Source organism: Nymphaea colorata, chromosome 9, assembly GCF_008831285.2.
Source record: "Nymphaea colorata isolate Beijing-Zhang1983 chromosome 9, ASM883128v2, whole genome shotgun sequence".
Taxonomy (NCBI): domain Eukaryota; kingdom Viridiplantae; phylum Streptophyta; class Magnoliopsida; order Nymphaeales; family Nymphaeaceae; genus Nymphaea; species Nymphaea colorata.
The window spans coordinates 5443250-5458366 of record NC_045146.1 but is presented as its reverse complement, the minus strand read 5'-3'; the positions used below and the strand labels follow the sequence as shown (position 1 = coordinate 5458366).

Sequence of the window (15117 nt, the reverse complement as noted above, 5' to 3'; positions counted from 1 at the left end):
ACTGGGATGGGCCATGGCCTAGGCGGCTCTGCCCTGGCTTGAAATTTGAATTGCATTCGTTTTTTACAAGCCACTAAAACCTTTGCCTTCAACCGGTGAGCGAACGTGGCTGCGACGAGCAAGGAGAGTCTGCAACGGGCTGTGCAGTAAATGGGAAGGGGAGATGAGGGGGCGAGGAGCAAGGAGGGTATTCAACGGGCTGGGTAGCAAACGGCGACCAGTGAAGATGACTTAGATGAGGGATAGGGACTCATCTAGAAATTTTTTATGAAAGGGGCAAAAGTATAATTTTAAAATTTTGATAGATTTAAAATATAAATTTTTAAAATTTTTGTATAAAATAAATATATTTTTTAAAAATTTACATGTAAATTTTTTCTGCATAAATCAGTCGTGGGGTGTGGCAGCAACAGAAAAAGATGAAAAAAGAGGAAGAAGACAAGTTTTAACGGATAGATGTTTTTTTCTAGAGATTTAGTCCCTCCCGAAATCCGTGGATCATAATCCAGGATATAAAAATAGGCAGCTGCATCGACATGAATTGTTTAAATGATGTGAGTGCCACCTTCTCCTTAGGCAGCACATTGGTGTCTCCTATAGGTGATACATGAGTCCTTTGGTTGTTGACCATCGATTGGACTAGGGAGGTCAGTGTCTACAACGTTGTTAATAGTATAGCCCGTTGGTCCACGGGTAGAGACTGCAACAGTGGGGTTTGGACACACATACTAGTTTAAGCAAACTATTGCCTCGACCTACTATCATCTAAAGGGGTATGTGCAACTGAGTGGATTGAACTCGGCACTCTCTGTGCTTCATTAGCCGGCCCACCTTGCTTCCTACCCATTCATTGGTACTACATCTGTACAAATAAGAAGCCTCATTCTTATTACAAAGTCCATGTCAAGCTTTTCAAGTCAAATTGCAAAAATGCATTGTCAAAATAACGTCAAAATATCAAATCGCCAATATGTATATAATCACAGTTAAACTCAAAAAATACTATATGAGCTCAATCACGCAGCACGTACCTGGGCGGCACAACTTCAAAGACGGGCTTTAGCTCACATTCGTGGTAGAGTTTTTTTATGGCTCTGATATCAAAGACTATCACACCTAGACTTTTTCCCCTCAATTTTTTTCTTTCAACATAACACATAGAAGTGCAACAACACAACAATCAAAATGGTTTTATGTAAATCAAAATAATAGTAGGGCAGATAATCCATTTATGTATCAAGAATAACTTCATATTTATCAATGATGCTCATGACAAAAATGCTCTTAGAACAAAGCATCAATGTCTAAACAAAAACAATATATCAATGAAACCAAACATCACACGTTAACATGACTATACACCAAAAATCTTTTCAATAGGATGTGAGCTGAGCTATCAAATCAACTTGTTGTCTCGAGTCTACTAAAACCATAAAAATAACGACAGAAGGTTGGACCTTCGCAGTATAACGACAAACTAAGTAAATCCCTAACCCCAGAAAGTAAGGGCTTAAATATGAAGTCCAACATACAAAGAAACATAATTACTATAATATCATGATGCATACAAACATTTACATAACTTGTCATGGTAGTCCTTACACATTCCACAATATATAAGGGTTACTCAATAGCCACAATCAAACACACTTATGAGTCACATTTAATTCGTTCACATTCACTTCAATCATATTCATTTTATTTTCACATTCATTTCATACACATTCAATTCATTCACATTCATTTATGTTAATTGATAGCTCAAGTGGTTGCAAAACACAAATGCATGCACATAATGGGCAACCGATAGTTGGGAGACAACATGTAACGCTTTATATCTCGGCGGGTTTGGTGGAGCGGGTCCAGACCCGAGCTCGACACGTGAAGCCTCCTGACGTTGCCCTCTTCTCCCTCGTCTTCCTCTTCATTCCTCCTCGACTACGTCACAAAGAAGAAACAGGAAGCGAGAGGAACAACGACAATGGTAAATGTTACTAGAAGTGTATAATGCCATGAAATTTAGAGTCTCACCAAACCAGTAAGCATGCATATGTGCGTTAAGTGGTTTAAAAAAAGATAACGAATAAAATGTTATTTTAGTTTTTAAAATTAACAACAAAATAAGTAGTACTACTGTGGAAAACATGTACACAATTATCAGCTTGTAGCAAAAAATTATCAGAGATTTGACATAATTACATATTCATGACATGATAAAAAGAATAGTTAAAAAAAATAAAATAGTTAATTTACAAAGTTGAATAATTTCAACATAAAGGTGTATATCATGAGCAAAGCAAATTTAAAATTTAACATTGCATGTTTGCAAGGTTATAAAGCATATAATGACTTAAAAATAGCCATTGTATAAAAGTACTCCACTCTTAGGTGCTAAACTTGTAAGGAAGCATCTTAGCCATCCATCTAAAAAAAGAAAAAAGAGAAAGCATTGTTAATTAATGATAGATGACTAAAGATATTCTATTTTTAAAATTTTTGTCTCAACAGTTCATATTATAAAGATAGATGGTCAAGATGATTCTTTATAGATTTAGCACCTAAGTGTGTGTGTGTGTGTGCAGTCCAATGTGCATTTTGGAAAAATAACACCTTGGACTTTAGAGGTGCTTTTTTTTTGTTCATCTAATTATATGAATGTGGGTGTGAGTGAGCATTCACAGTCCAATGTGCATTTTGGAAAAATAACACCTTGGACTTTAGAGGTGCTTTTTTTTGTTCATCTAATTATATGAATGTGAGTTTATGGAATGAGAAACCTATGAGTCAACATGCTTATACTTGGTTGATGCATAAATATTTAGAAGCTTTAAAAATTTGATCTTGAAAAATTGAGTTATACATCAAGTGCTTTAATAACTATGCTTTTATTTTATAAATTCCATTTACAATTGATCTAAAGAACATCAAAATCGACAAAAATTACAGAAAATTAGGATGCTAACCATGCTATAGAAGGAACTATCGGATCAGAACCACAATTAAGGGATAGGAGTGGTACATTGAGTACGTTCACAAGAAGTGTTTGAGGAAGCAAGTATGGGCAACGATTTATTTGAACAGTATTATTGAAGTGTTGCTCATTGTCGTGTATAAGATAAATTTTAAAGTTGTCATCTGTTTGGAACATGGTATTTCATACATATAATGTGATGTCATTATTTCTAATATTGTTGTAGTGTGTCTGTGCGTGCACATACGTATAAGGAGGTTCTAATCTGCCAAATGCCAGACTAAAGGGCACAATATTACTGACACCGACGCAGCTCAAGACTCCGGAAGCAGGAGAAATAGGAGGAGCCTTCGGGCAGTGGGATTGACCATCTCTCTCACTCGAAAGGGCACAAACTCTAACTATGGGTCATGTCATGGATTCGACTAATAATTTCTGATGCATCAGTCGTTATCTCTATTTTTAAAAAACAATTTTACACAAGTAAGGTTGTTAAAAATAAATTCATTTTTTACAATGCTTATTTGGGAAAAATCACCTTTGACTTAAAACATCCTAAGTCATACTTTGGCTTAAGGCTTCCAAAGTTTTGATTTGCTTGAAAGCTTCAACCTACAAAATATCTTTCAACTCAGATGTTGTACTTGCAACCATTTGAAGCCCAAAAAGCAACACATCAAAGTGTGACAGCATAGTTCAAACCTCAAACCACTTGAGTGTGAGCCGCCTTGCCGCTCAATTGCAGTGCCTTCATCTACCTCTTTGCTACTTGCTTACCAGCCAGCTCTCCAGTTCTTCATGTCATGCCCTCTTATGCGCGCCTATCTTCTTTACCTGACTCTCCTTGCTAATAGTTGTCATGTTACCTTTGACCACATCTTTACCCGACTCTCCTTGCTAGTAGTTGTCATATTACCTTTAACCACATCTGACATCATATCTTTCATCGTGTTCTTCATTCAACCAGGATTCTTCACCAACCTCGTTGACCTCTCCATCCGTTGGCATTTGCTCCATCATCGTGTTCTTCATTCAACCAGGATTCTTCACCAACATCGTTGACCTCTCCATCCGTTGGCATTTGCTCCATCATCGTGTTCTTCATTCAACCAGCATTCTTCACCAACCTCGTTGACCTCTCCATTCGTTGGCATTTGCTCCAGCTTAGTTCTATATCTCTTATATTTCCATTTTATGAGCTCTCACTCTTCATTTAGTTCTAAAATGCTTATAGATATAGAGCATAAGATCATCGAGAGTCATTATTGTAATTTTGCATTATGATTGTGTTTCTGCAAATAGTCGAATACGGTTCTAATTAAGTGATTATTAAGAAAGGGAAGGGTTACCCGCACAGCAAAATAAATGGGGGTTCCATGCCATATGTTTTACCCAACCCAATCTGTAACTTTGAATTTACATTTTCTGCGTGAAGACCAATTAAAACTTGATTATCCGTCTAATCATTATAAGCCGGTGCCACAGGACTGAGTCCCCGCGTGAAGACCAATTAAAACTTGTTTAGATATCTATATACTCGAAAAAAAAACCTAGCTTTACCCGCCTTTCTATTTGAGGAAACCGTCCACTCTACATTATACACTCTCTTCATCATTAAGATATCCAAATATTGTTAACCGGCATGGGTGCTCACGCTTGGTGGGCTGGCTGAGAAACTTTAAAAGTCAAGGTACCTTCCTGTAATTACGTGACAGATCTAGGCATCTAATTAAAACTTTGACAAGCAATTTAACATAATAAAGGCAAAATCCCGAGGAACCAAGCAATTTCCTCCCCCTTTCGGGCGAGGGCGCGCCCGCTTTCCTCCCAGTTGCAGATGAAACTTGTTTTCTTGCTGCTCTTCTTCTGCTCCTCCACTGTCACGAGAAATACAGAAAATCGGTGAAAGATCCGAAGAAATGACTCCGGTATCCCGTCTTCTGAGGCTCTTCTTCTTGTTCGTCTTCTTCCTGCTCGCTGCGAAGTCCACTGAGATCGTCCGGCCGGAGGCCGCGAAGCTCCCCGACAGTGAAGGTGCGGATCTCTCTCCCCCTTGGTCTTTTCCCGGTGTTCCATTTCAGAGATAAATTCCTTTCTGAAGTCCGCGGTTCCTTTTCCCCTTTTGTGCTTCCTCTTCTCGACGAGGTCTCTGTCTCGTCGAAATATTCCGACGCTGTTTCTCGGAATTTCGACTTAGTTTTCTAACTCATTTCGTCCTTCCGATCTCGCTATAAGTCCGGCAAAATGAATCGGTCATTCTTGTTCCTTTTAGTTCCAACTGATTCTTTGGAGTTTGTTCATCCGGTCTAATGGATCGGTTCACGTGTAGTAGCGGGGATCTGAGCTGGTACGGCTCAGAACCAGGAGCGACCGGATGTTAGTTTCTTATCATTAGGGCGAGGGCATCTCAGAAGGGCGATGGCTGTGACTCGACAGCGATCTATGTCACTAGAATGCAAGGTGCGGGTGGGCATGAGGTTGTCGGTGCGATACATTACGGTGCAACGGTGGAAAAAATTGAAATCATTAGGGTGCGAATCTGGGTAGCACCAGCCCGCGCCGCGTTGCGTCGACGCGGGTGCGTCACCAAGATTGCCGCAGATATAGACAGCGATCCGAGTTCTTCTTTTTTTTTGTCTTGCGATTTGATGCGGCTGGGAATGAGAAGTGAGTCTCTTTTATATATATATATATAGAGAGAGAGAGAGAGAGAGAGAACAAAAAATTTTTAATAAAGTGGATTGAATTAAAGCTTTTAAATTTTGATTAGAGTTGAAATATTTATTTTTTTATAAAATAAGTAGAATTTTTTAAAATATTTGAGGTGGAGCCAAGGTGAGCTCTGCCCACTCAAATTCTATCTTTAAAAGAGGGATGAAGAATCCAACCGACAAATAGGAGATGGAGAGATAAAGTGTTAGGTGATAGTATTAATGAGTCCAATCCAAATTTAGTATACCAGGGTTTGTTTGATACTTACTTTTACAGCCACATAGTTATGTTTTTATTATTGTGTTTTTAAAACATGTCACTAAAACCCGTGGCTAACTGGCCATCGCAACTATAACTTTTGCGACGATTTTTAGTGATATAAAATAACAAATAATAATCTCACCCAACGGTAACAGACCACTTTACAAATAATTACTTTTTTCATTAGTGTAATTAAAAAATGTAGTAATACGTATTTCGTTATTAAAAACATGGCCGAGCAACTTGTTGTCGGTAATGCACATTTGCCTATGCTTTTCAATTATACAAAATAAATAAAAGACCATTTGATTATTGTAATATATATATAAACACATTTAAAAAGACGTTAAAAACAAAAAAACGTGTTTTTTTGCATTATATTCACCTTTTTCCATTTTTTTAGTTTTTTTAATTTTATTTATTACATTTTTTTTTATGTTTGTGTTATTAGTTTTTCACTTATTTTATTTTTCTTTAGTTTTTAAATTTTTTCTAAAATTTGCCGTATCTCTCACCAAGTTCGACATGACGGGCCTATGCTGCCATCTTGTTGTGGGAAAGTGCAGTCACCGTGATGCCCGCCTGGGGCCTGGGCCTCACGGCAGCCAGTCGAAGCAGAACAAGAGAAGGAATGACCGTCTCCAAAATCATCAGGGTCGGGACCGCCTCCATCTTTCAAAATAATTTGTCAAAGGCAATTTTTCTTTTTTTTTTTTGGGGGAGAAAGGCTGTTGCCTCCCCTCCATGGCATAGGCCACTGCCTCCCCTTGCAAATCGCAAGGTATGGGGCAAGCCAAATGGAGTGCCCGTTCTAAAAGGTCCGATGCCTCCTTATGCAAAAAAAAAATAAAGGGGAGACTTCTCTACGGATAATAAAATTTTTGAAAATCACATTTGTGTACTAGCACTAGCAGGGGTCTAATATATAATGACAATTTATGTAGTTTTTAGCAATGATTTACTTCTCATTTAACCATGATTTAGCTATTAGGTAATAGGGGCGGACAGGCTTCTCATGTTGCACTGGTTGGGACAGTATTTAGTATTCCCAGATTTAAAAAGTACCATACGGTCGTAAAGGTTATGTGTAATATACATATGTTGTGTTTTGTCGACAGGCTTTATTTGTAAATTAAAGTGGACAAAATAATTCGTGAGAATAAAAAAAGTATCTATAGGTTGAATTTAAGGCACCGATAAATTAAAGTGATTATTTAAAATATATATATATAATTTGATTTGTACATCAATTTTTTATATACTTTTAAACGTTATAAATTTGAAACATTTTACATTTATTTATATAACGGCAAATATTATAGTTTTAAGAGACAAAATACGAAAAGCTGGGTATTGAAGGCCGTGATCACGCGAAAACATAAAGTACAAAAGCTGACATGTTTGGCTATATAAGCTTTATATAAAAAGAACTGGCGAAGGCATTGTGAAATATTGAAAGACGATTTAATTTATTGTAAGAGCGCAAATAAAGTGAAATTGAATGTTTGATCTGATAGAACGAATTTGGAGGCAGATATGAAAGTAGATCTATGTATTTGCATGTCTCGCTTCGTCCTATTTTCATTGCCTTGCGGGGGTGGGGGGTGGGGGTCCGGGCGCGGAAAGGGTTCTCATTGGAGTTTCAATTGGATACCATAGTTTGAGTCTTCGCTTTACATCGGAACAAACGTTAATACAATCTAAACCTTCATTATTGATCTAAAAAGTGGAACATGAGATCTTAATTACAAAGAAATTGATACACAGTTTGAACTTGTAAGGCAACTAACCTTTTCTCTTTATTGTGGAATTATTGTTGGGTATATTTATTTTGAAAGGCAAGAAAGGCGAAATAAAAATTAATATAAACAAGTAATCTATTTTTTTTTGCAAATCATTTTTCACACGTTATTTTAATAAAGATTCCATCAATGACTAATATACAGAACTGTAATTAATACCGCAAGTAATGGTTTAGATTTCATTGTGCTTGAATTTGTGAATCCAAACCTTACTTTTTGGATCTTGTTGATTTTTAAATACAGTATATGGTGATAACCTTACTTTTTGCATTTTTTTGAATTTTAAATTCAATATATATATAGATAGATAGTGGTGTTAGGTTGGTTTTGGAGTTGAGCTTGTGATTTATATTCGAGTTGGAGTTGGTGGTAGATCTGAATAATATATATATATATATATATATTATCGTGTAATTTCTTTTTTTTTTTGTTGCACCCTTTGTTTTGGGTGAGCAGTATATAGACATTTGGAAAGTATCCAACTAACTAGAGAAAATATCGAGAAATCAATGAGAAACAGAAATCGGGATATTTTGTACATTAAAGCACAAAAAGTTTGAAAGGTGGGTGGCATTAATGATAAATTAAGTTGCATATTATTATGTTATTATGACAGCTATTCAGCATTGCGGCAATTACTTATACCGGTCTCGTCAGCTTCTTAGGTAGGGTTGTACACAAGCTGAGTCAGCTTGAGCTAGAAATACAAGCTCAGTTCGACCTTTACTACATAGGCTGAGTCTGGGGTCAAGCTCAGCTTGTTTAACCTCGTTTACCAATTCCCCATTTGGCTTGATCTCTTTCCTTGGTTTGTTTTAAAGTTGAAAATTAAAAAAAAAAACCTAGATTAAATGAGGTTATGCGAGTTTCTCTTGTTAAGCTCAAGTTTTCAGTTCAGCTTGAGCTCGATTGGTTTATAAAGGAATCGAGCTCCAGTCGAGCTTAACGGAGCGAGTTAAGTCAAGCTCAAATTGGCTCAGGTTGTTGTACTGCTTAGGTGTCGGCCCAGCACTTGTTAGCTTGTTGGGTGTGAACCGAGCCTTCTTTTGCTTTTGTGGTGCACACCTTTGAAGACACCAGTCTCAAGTGGTGTCCGATTTAAGTTTGTTTTCGGATTTACACCATATCTACACTTGATCGGTGCATAAGTATTCTACGTACTTATTAGTTATTTTTTAATAACCTTCGAGTATATATATTTTTTGTACTTTATGAGCCAAATATCTTTTGTTTATAGGTTCAACTTGAATTTATTAATACGTTTAATCTAATATTGTTTGCACTTCGTTGGATCACATCTAAACCCATTAGTTTTATTATTAGGAGAAAGACTTTCTAGGAGCTTAACCTATCCGGACCTGCAAAAGTTAAATGGATCGAAAGCATCGCATAAGGAAACCATGTTAAACTAGCATCCTAGCACTTACACTCAAAGTAATGTCTTTAATTTTACAAACTCCGGAACCGAGTAGCGAGTTTAAGGTTTAGTGTCAGAGGTTCGATCAGAAATATTGGTAAACGAAGGAAGTAAGTTGACTCGAGGAGCATCATAGCCAGAGTTTCGACCAGAAATATTGGTAAACGAAGGAAGTAAGTTGACTCGAGGAGCATTATAGCATAGCTGGTGAGGCTATAAGGGCTTGTTTAAGATGGGTCTTTTAAGTTAATTACCTTGGGCACTATGTCCTTGGGCCAAGTTGAAATATATTGGTGGCAAAGCAGCTTGAGGCCCTGCAAGTAAGAGGAATTGATAGGAGGCAGGGAGAGGGGTAGTAAAGTTAGGAGCCTATCCCCATTTGTACATGTTCCTTTTCTTTTTTTTTTTTTGTGTAAGAAACAAAGTACTATGGCCGCTTGCCAGCCACCAAGCAAGGACACTAGGGAAAGCCCGCTATATCATTAATAGCTCAAATCCTTGAGGGCTGGTGAATGAATTGAGAACCTACTGACCATTGATATCACCCAAGCGGGCATAGCTAGAGATTTTTTATGAGAGGAGCTGAATTAAAGTTTATAAATTTTGATTATGACTGAAATATCATTTTTCAAAATTTGTATATAAAACAAATGAAATTTTTTAAAATTTACATGAAAATGAAAAAAAAATAAAGGGAAAGCCAGGACTATGTGAGCACTACCTTGGCTCGGCCCCTATATGATCATCTATTGTTTTAAAAAAGGGGCTCCGTGTTGCAGTATAAGCCGGTATGTGTCAAATAGGGCTAATATTTTTATTTTTAAAAATAATTTAAGATATTTACAATCAAATTTTATGTTTAAAAATATAAATGACACAATAGAGCTATGCATCTATAGATCGGTGATAGCTCTCTCTCTTTCTCTCTCTCAAAGCTTGCTTGATAATTTTTATGCAAAGTGGGACCCTTTCCGGGACGTAGGTCAAATGCAAGTCTAAAACAAACGAACATATATGTATTATATAATTTAGGCTTGGTTTTGACCTCCAGCGTTCAAAGGTGAAATAACTTTTTTGCGCCTTTTCTGACGACATCCTAACTTTGCATAAAATTTGTCAAGCGCGGGTTGAATTAAACTTAGATAAACTTATAAAGAAACAAAAGGCTCAAAATAGTGTTAGTGGGCAGAGCATCTTTCCATGGCCTGGTTCCTGGAATTACTGGATTCGTAATTAGGCCACGCCTTGATGGAAAAGCTCCCTCAACGACTGCTCCGTGCCTCTTACTGTTGGATCTGAGATCCGGGGAAAATTTTTGTGGGGAACTTGCCCTCAGGGCTGGGCTTTCACACTAGTCGATCTACCGAAATTTCTTTGTTTACTTCTGTCTTCTGTAAATATTTATGCTTTATTTTGCTCTTCTTAAGCATCAGCTTCTTTTATTTGGGACTAAGGTTGATTTTTCTCCTTCAAGACAAGCTTCTCTAAGCGTAACCTCAGGGATCAGGAGCAGTGATGCGTGGGGTCTCAATGGAGCCTATGTTCCATGGAGCCCAATCTCTCTATTTTAGTGGTAACAGGGGCGGAGCCAAAGGGGGGCCTGCATGGGCCCTTGCCCCACTTCATTTAGAAACTTTAATTTCGCTTCCCTCGTGAAAAAATTCTGGCACCGCTTCCTGAGTGTAGGACCTAAACAAACCTGGGTCCAGTTATATGAGCTAGCCCATGAGATTTAGGTCATTGTCTCATAGTTAAGCTTGGGCACCGGGCCGGCTGCCACCGAGTACTCGGTACCCGACCCGACTCGGGCCCAAGAAAACGTGACCTAGGCCGGCTGGGCGGGCCCGATAAGCCTGAATCGAGCCCGATAACGATTTGTTTTTAATTATATAATAATAATAATAATAATAATAATTTATTATTTTTATATATTTATTTTATATTAAAAAATATTTTTTTAATGTAATCGGGCCGGGCTTGGGTTTTTTGAATCGAGCTGGCCCCGAGCCCCAGTTTTAAATGTCGGGCCAGCCCAATGCCTAAGCTTACTCATAGTCAATTGAAATTTTGTTAACTATATATTTAATGATCAATGAAAAAAAATCTGATCCGCCCTGGTTAAATTGTCTGAACAAAGTCAAGCCTGTCATCAAGGTCTCCACACCCATAGGTCTTCCTGATTTTAGGACATGTTGAAAGCTTTTGGCAGTACGAACGGATCCCGATAATCCAACGCTATCACCGGGTTCAGAGTCAAATGATTCTAGACGTAGGTGCAATGCTAAGCTTCTAGTACAGTCGGTCGTCGTTCCAAATCTGGATTTGGGTTCGGCATACCATACATTGGGTATGGTCACAGCCACAGGTAAGCAAGCTTGGCCCAGTCAAGTTCTTAGGCTGATACTCTTTGCATTGACAAAAGTGCAGACAGACCTCAAGCAAGAACGGCTTGAATGTTCGACATAGAAATTTCTTAACCGAGCCTTGCTCCTTACAGTGTTTTTGGATTTGGTGATTCTGAACTCTGATCGAGTCACCTGCTCGTGCTTATGTTCGCTTAAATACGAAATTGGGTCCTATTTAGTAGACTTGTCGTAACTGCCCGCATACATGTGATTAAGGGGGCGTTTGATTGCCTCATATTTAAAATCTAAAAATCTGTTGTGACATGCTTCTGCTGATGTAATAAAAGGTCCATGATGAAATTCATGGTTTATCAAACCAAGGATTTCAGATCTGACCTAATATCTACATTCAAAATCCTTAGCCTACTTTTCTACATTGAGAAAAAGAGAGGAGAAAGGGGGAGTTTGATCTTAAATCCGTGAATTTCAAATTCTGAGTACTTGAAAATCAGAAGCAATCAAACAACCCCAAAGTGACTAGAAAATCTTGGCCTTTCCGGATTGTTAAAATTTCCAGTGGCAATATAAATGTGAGAAAAATATGATATTTCCAGAATCAGAAGATACCGATCTTTAAAATGTTGCATCTTTCTATCAATCTATTGGTCTAACACTGTTGCTTTTTTCGGCTCTCTTTCATACGTTCATACTTTTACATATTTTGTGTGCTTCATATACCTTTATTTTTCAAGAAAACAAAAGCTTTAAAGTGTCGGAAGATCTCCCTTATATTTTTCAAGCATAAGATCACATGTAATAGGGTCGGACCGAGTTATAGGATGAACAGTCGGAACTATCCGAATTTTGCCCGAGTCAAATGTGGGTTTAACGAAGTCATCTATGGATATGATCTAAGTCTTCAAATTATACGCTATAAGTGTACTTATAAATGATATGAAACCCGCATATTATATAAAATTTTGAGTGCATTACATATATAAGAGATATATATAATATTATATAATTGTAGTAAATATATTGCTAAAGCTTGTAGTTTACATATGCATATACATTATTATAATAAAATATTAATTTATAACGAATCAAAAGCACCGTTTATGCATATGAAAATATTGCCAAGTGATCGGGTAGACCCCGCGAGTCGAGGGTCAATTCACTCCAACTCATGTCCGGAGTAACGGTTTAAAACTTTTCATTACTCTACCACCACTACTGTTGGTGCTTTCACTCTCTGTTCTTTAAACTCAAGTTTGAGAACAAGTTTGCGGTGTTCATCGGTATCATTTTCCTGTGCTTTTGCTATTGACCACGGACTTCATTGGTGGTGGAATACTGGACTGTGCTATCAAGGATTGAAGATGAAAAAAGAAGAAGCGAGACTCTACTTGATTACTGTGTTTTCCATGAATTCCGTTAGCCGCTGCACTCAAAGCAGTTGCAACCAAGTTGGGAAAGAGGGATTGGAATTTCAGCGTGGATCCATGCTCGGGGAGTGGAGGGTGGATGGATTCATCGAACAACAATGTCACATGTAATTGTTCTTACGCAAACAGGACGGTCTGTCACATAGTAAGCATGTACGATTTGTTTCAATCATACAAACTTTCTCCTTGTCGTACCGATTTGTGTAACTTACAGTTAAACGGCGTTGAAATTGTCTGTTGTGTTTGTTGCATGGTTCAGACAACTAAGCACACAAAACTTAACAGGAGTGCTGCCTGAGGAGCTGAGCAAGCTCACCCACTTATCAAAACTGTAAGCAGTTCTGTGACTTTTTATGTCTTAAAATACTTTCACTGGTAAAACATATTAAGTGACTCAGGATCGTCCAACAAAGGCCACCGTGCAAATATCCTCGGTTTGATTTTTCTTGTTGTTTTGAGTGCATTTTTACCTTATAGATGTGATCTACATGATTGATATGATAAAGTCGCCCCTGAACGACTTCTCATTTTGAGAAAACAGACGTGCTTTTTTCACGATCATTTTTGCTTCCTGTATGCGTCTATTTGCATTTTCAAAAGTTCAAGGGTTGATTCTTCTCAAACCACTGATGTAAAACCCATGTATACAGTGAAATTTTGTAAGTACAATATTTCAGAGGCTCTTGTCTTGTGTATTAGATTGCAAATGAAGCTTTTCCTGGATTTCAATCGAAATATGCTTAGGCGATAGGTGAAAATGGTTCTGTGTACTTAAATATGTAAAAGTAGATTTGCATCATGATATGACTTGAAGCTAATTCAACCACATAATATTTACTATTTTAAAAATGTATTAAATACCATAGCATCTCTCATTTAACCGTATAACGATCAATTCCTGCGTATGTGTGTAACTGAGAAGCATATTTTTCTGTTATCACGCATTCTTTGTCTATTTTGGAGTTGGAAAGAGATGTATAGACTTCTCTTAACAAACGTTTCTTGTGACAGACATCTTGGATCTAACTATATCAATGGCACCATTCCAGTTACTTGGGCTTCCTTGCCTTTGGTTACACTGTAAGTCCTGCTTAGCATTTATGTGGTATATTTTCTCTTGATAGTGTGGATCTTAATCATGCATTGGTCTGATAAACTGCCAAAGGCTGCATCTAAACCATTATGAGCAATTTTACATCAAAGTACCTTTTGGGTAAAATAGGTGTCAGCTGGTAGTTGGATAATGAAAAGCCATTTTTATGTGGCAACGTATGAGTCCACTTGATAGCTTGTTATAGTTTGCATGGATTTTCAATTCAAAGAGTCTTATATAGATAATATGTGTTTATGGTTGGGAAGTACATTGGTTAGCACAACCTTTGGTTAGGTCCCATTTCAGGCTGACACATACTCTAGTAACGTGCTTTGTTAAGTTTTAAACATTAAACTGATATTAGAAGTTTATCATGTTATATTTAGTAAAAAACATGTATTAGGTTAGTGACATTTGATGCTTGTTTATGCTTCTTTGGGATGCCAAAAAACTAATGGCTAGTATCACATGAAAAGTGGACAATGGGAACTCCGCTTTCACTAAATTAACTCAATGTGGAATTATGTTTCCTAATATATCAGTATTCAGTAACCTTTTGAAAGTTCAGATTGGATGAATCATCAATAATACTTTTGGTCAGGACATATAATGAAACCTAATCGAAACTCCACAGGACCAACACATAACCCATACAGACACCTTTTAACACATGATTGAGTCTATCTCTGGCAGAATATGTTAGTCGGTAAAGTTCTTTTTGTGAAATTAAACACATAAATGTGATATACATGTTTAAAAATTTAGGAATAAAAAATTCAACAATCCCTTTTATAAGCTCTTAAAGGTCCTTCAAAATCTTCATTACAGGACTAAACTTTTAGGGTGTCACAATCCATCCCCTCAAGACATACGTGTCTACACATGTGGGGCCCTAGGTGCTGAGTGTTTGAACTGTGCTTTAGGAATAAAAAATTCATTATTTTGCAAAGCATTGTGATCCTTCAAGACCACCTATTCTTTAACGATTTAAAACCAATGAATGAACTTCAGTTTGTAAAGCCCTACACATGCAGCAAAAGAACATTGTCCTTTTTTTTAAAAAAAAAGTTC

At 37.2% G+C, this 15117-nt stretch overlaps 1 protein-coding gene across 1 annotated transcript in view; it reads left to right on the top strand.

Annotated features, from left to right (window-relative positions):
- Positions 1-4752: 4752 nt before the first annotated feature.
- LOC116260252 (probable LRR receptor-like serine/threonine-protein kinase At1g53430) overlaps positions 4753-15117 on the top strand; it is a 35052-nt gene continuing 24687 nt past the window's right edge. The window contains exons 1-4 of the mRNA XM_050079638.1: positions 4753-5005; positions 12947-13106; positions 13213-13284; positions 13965-14033. Of these exons, the coding sequence (XP_049935595.1) occupies positions 4891-5005; positions 12947-13106; positions 13213-13284; positions 13965-14033 (416 nt within the window). The 5' untranslated portion in view covers positions 4753-4890. The remainder of the gene's footprint in view (positions 5006-12946; positions 13107-13212; positions 13285-13964; positions 14034-15117) is intronic.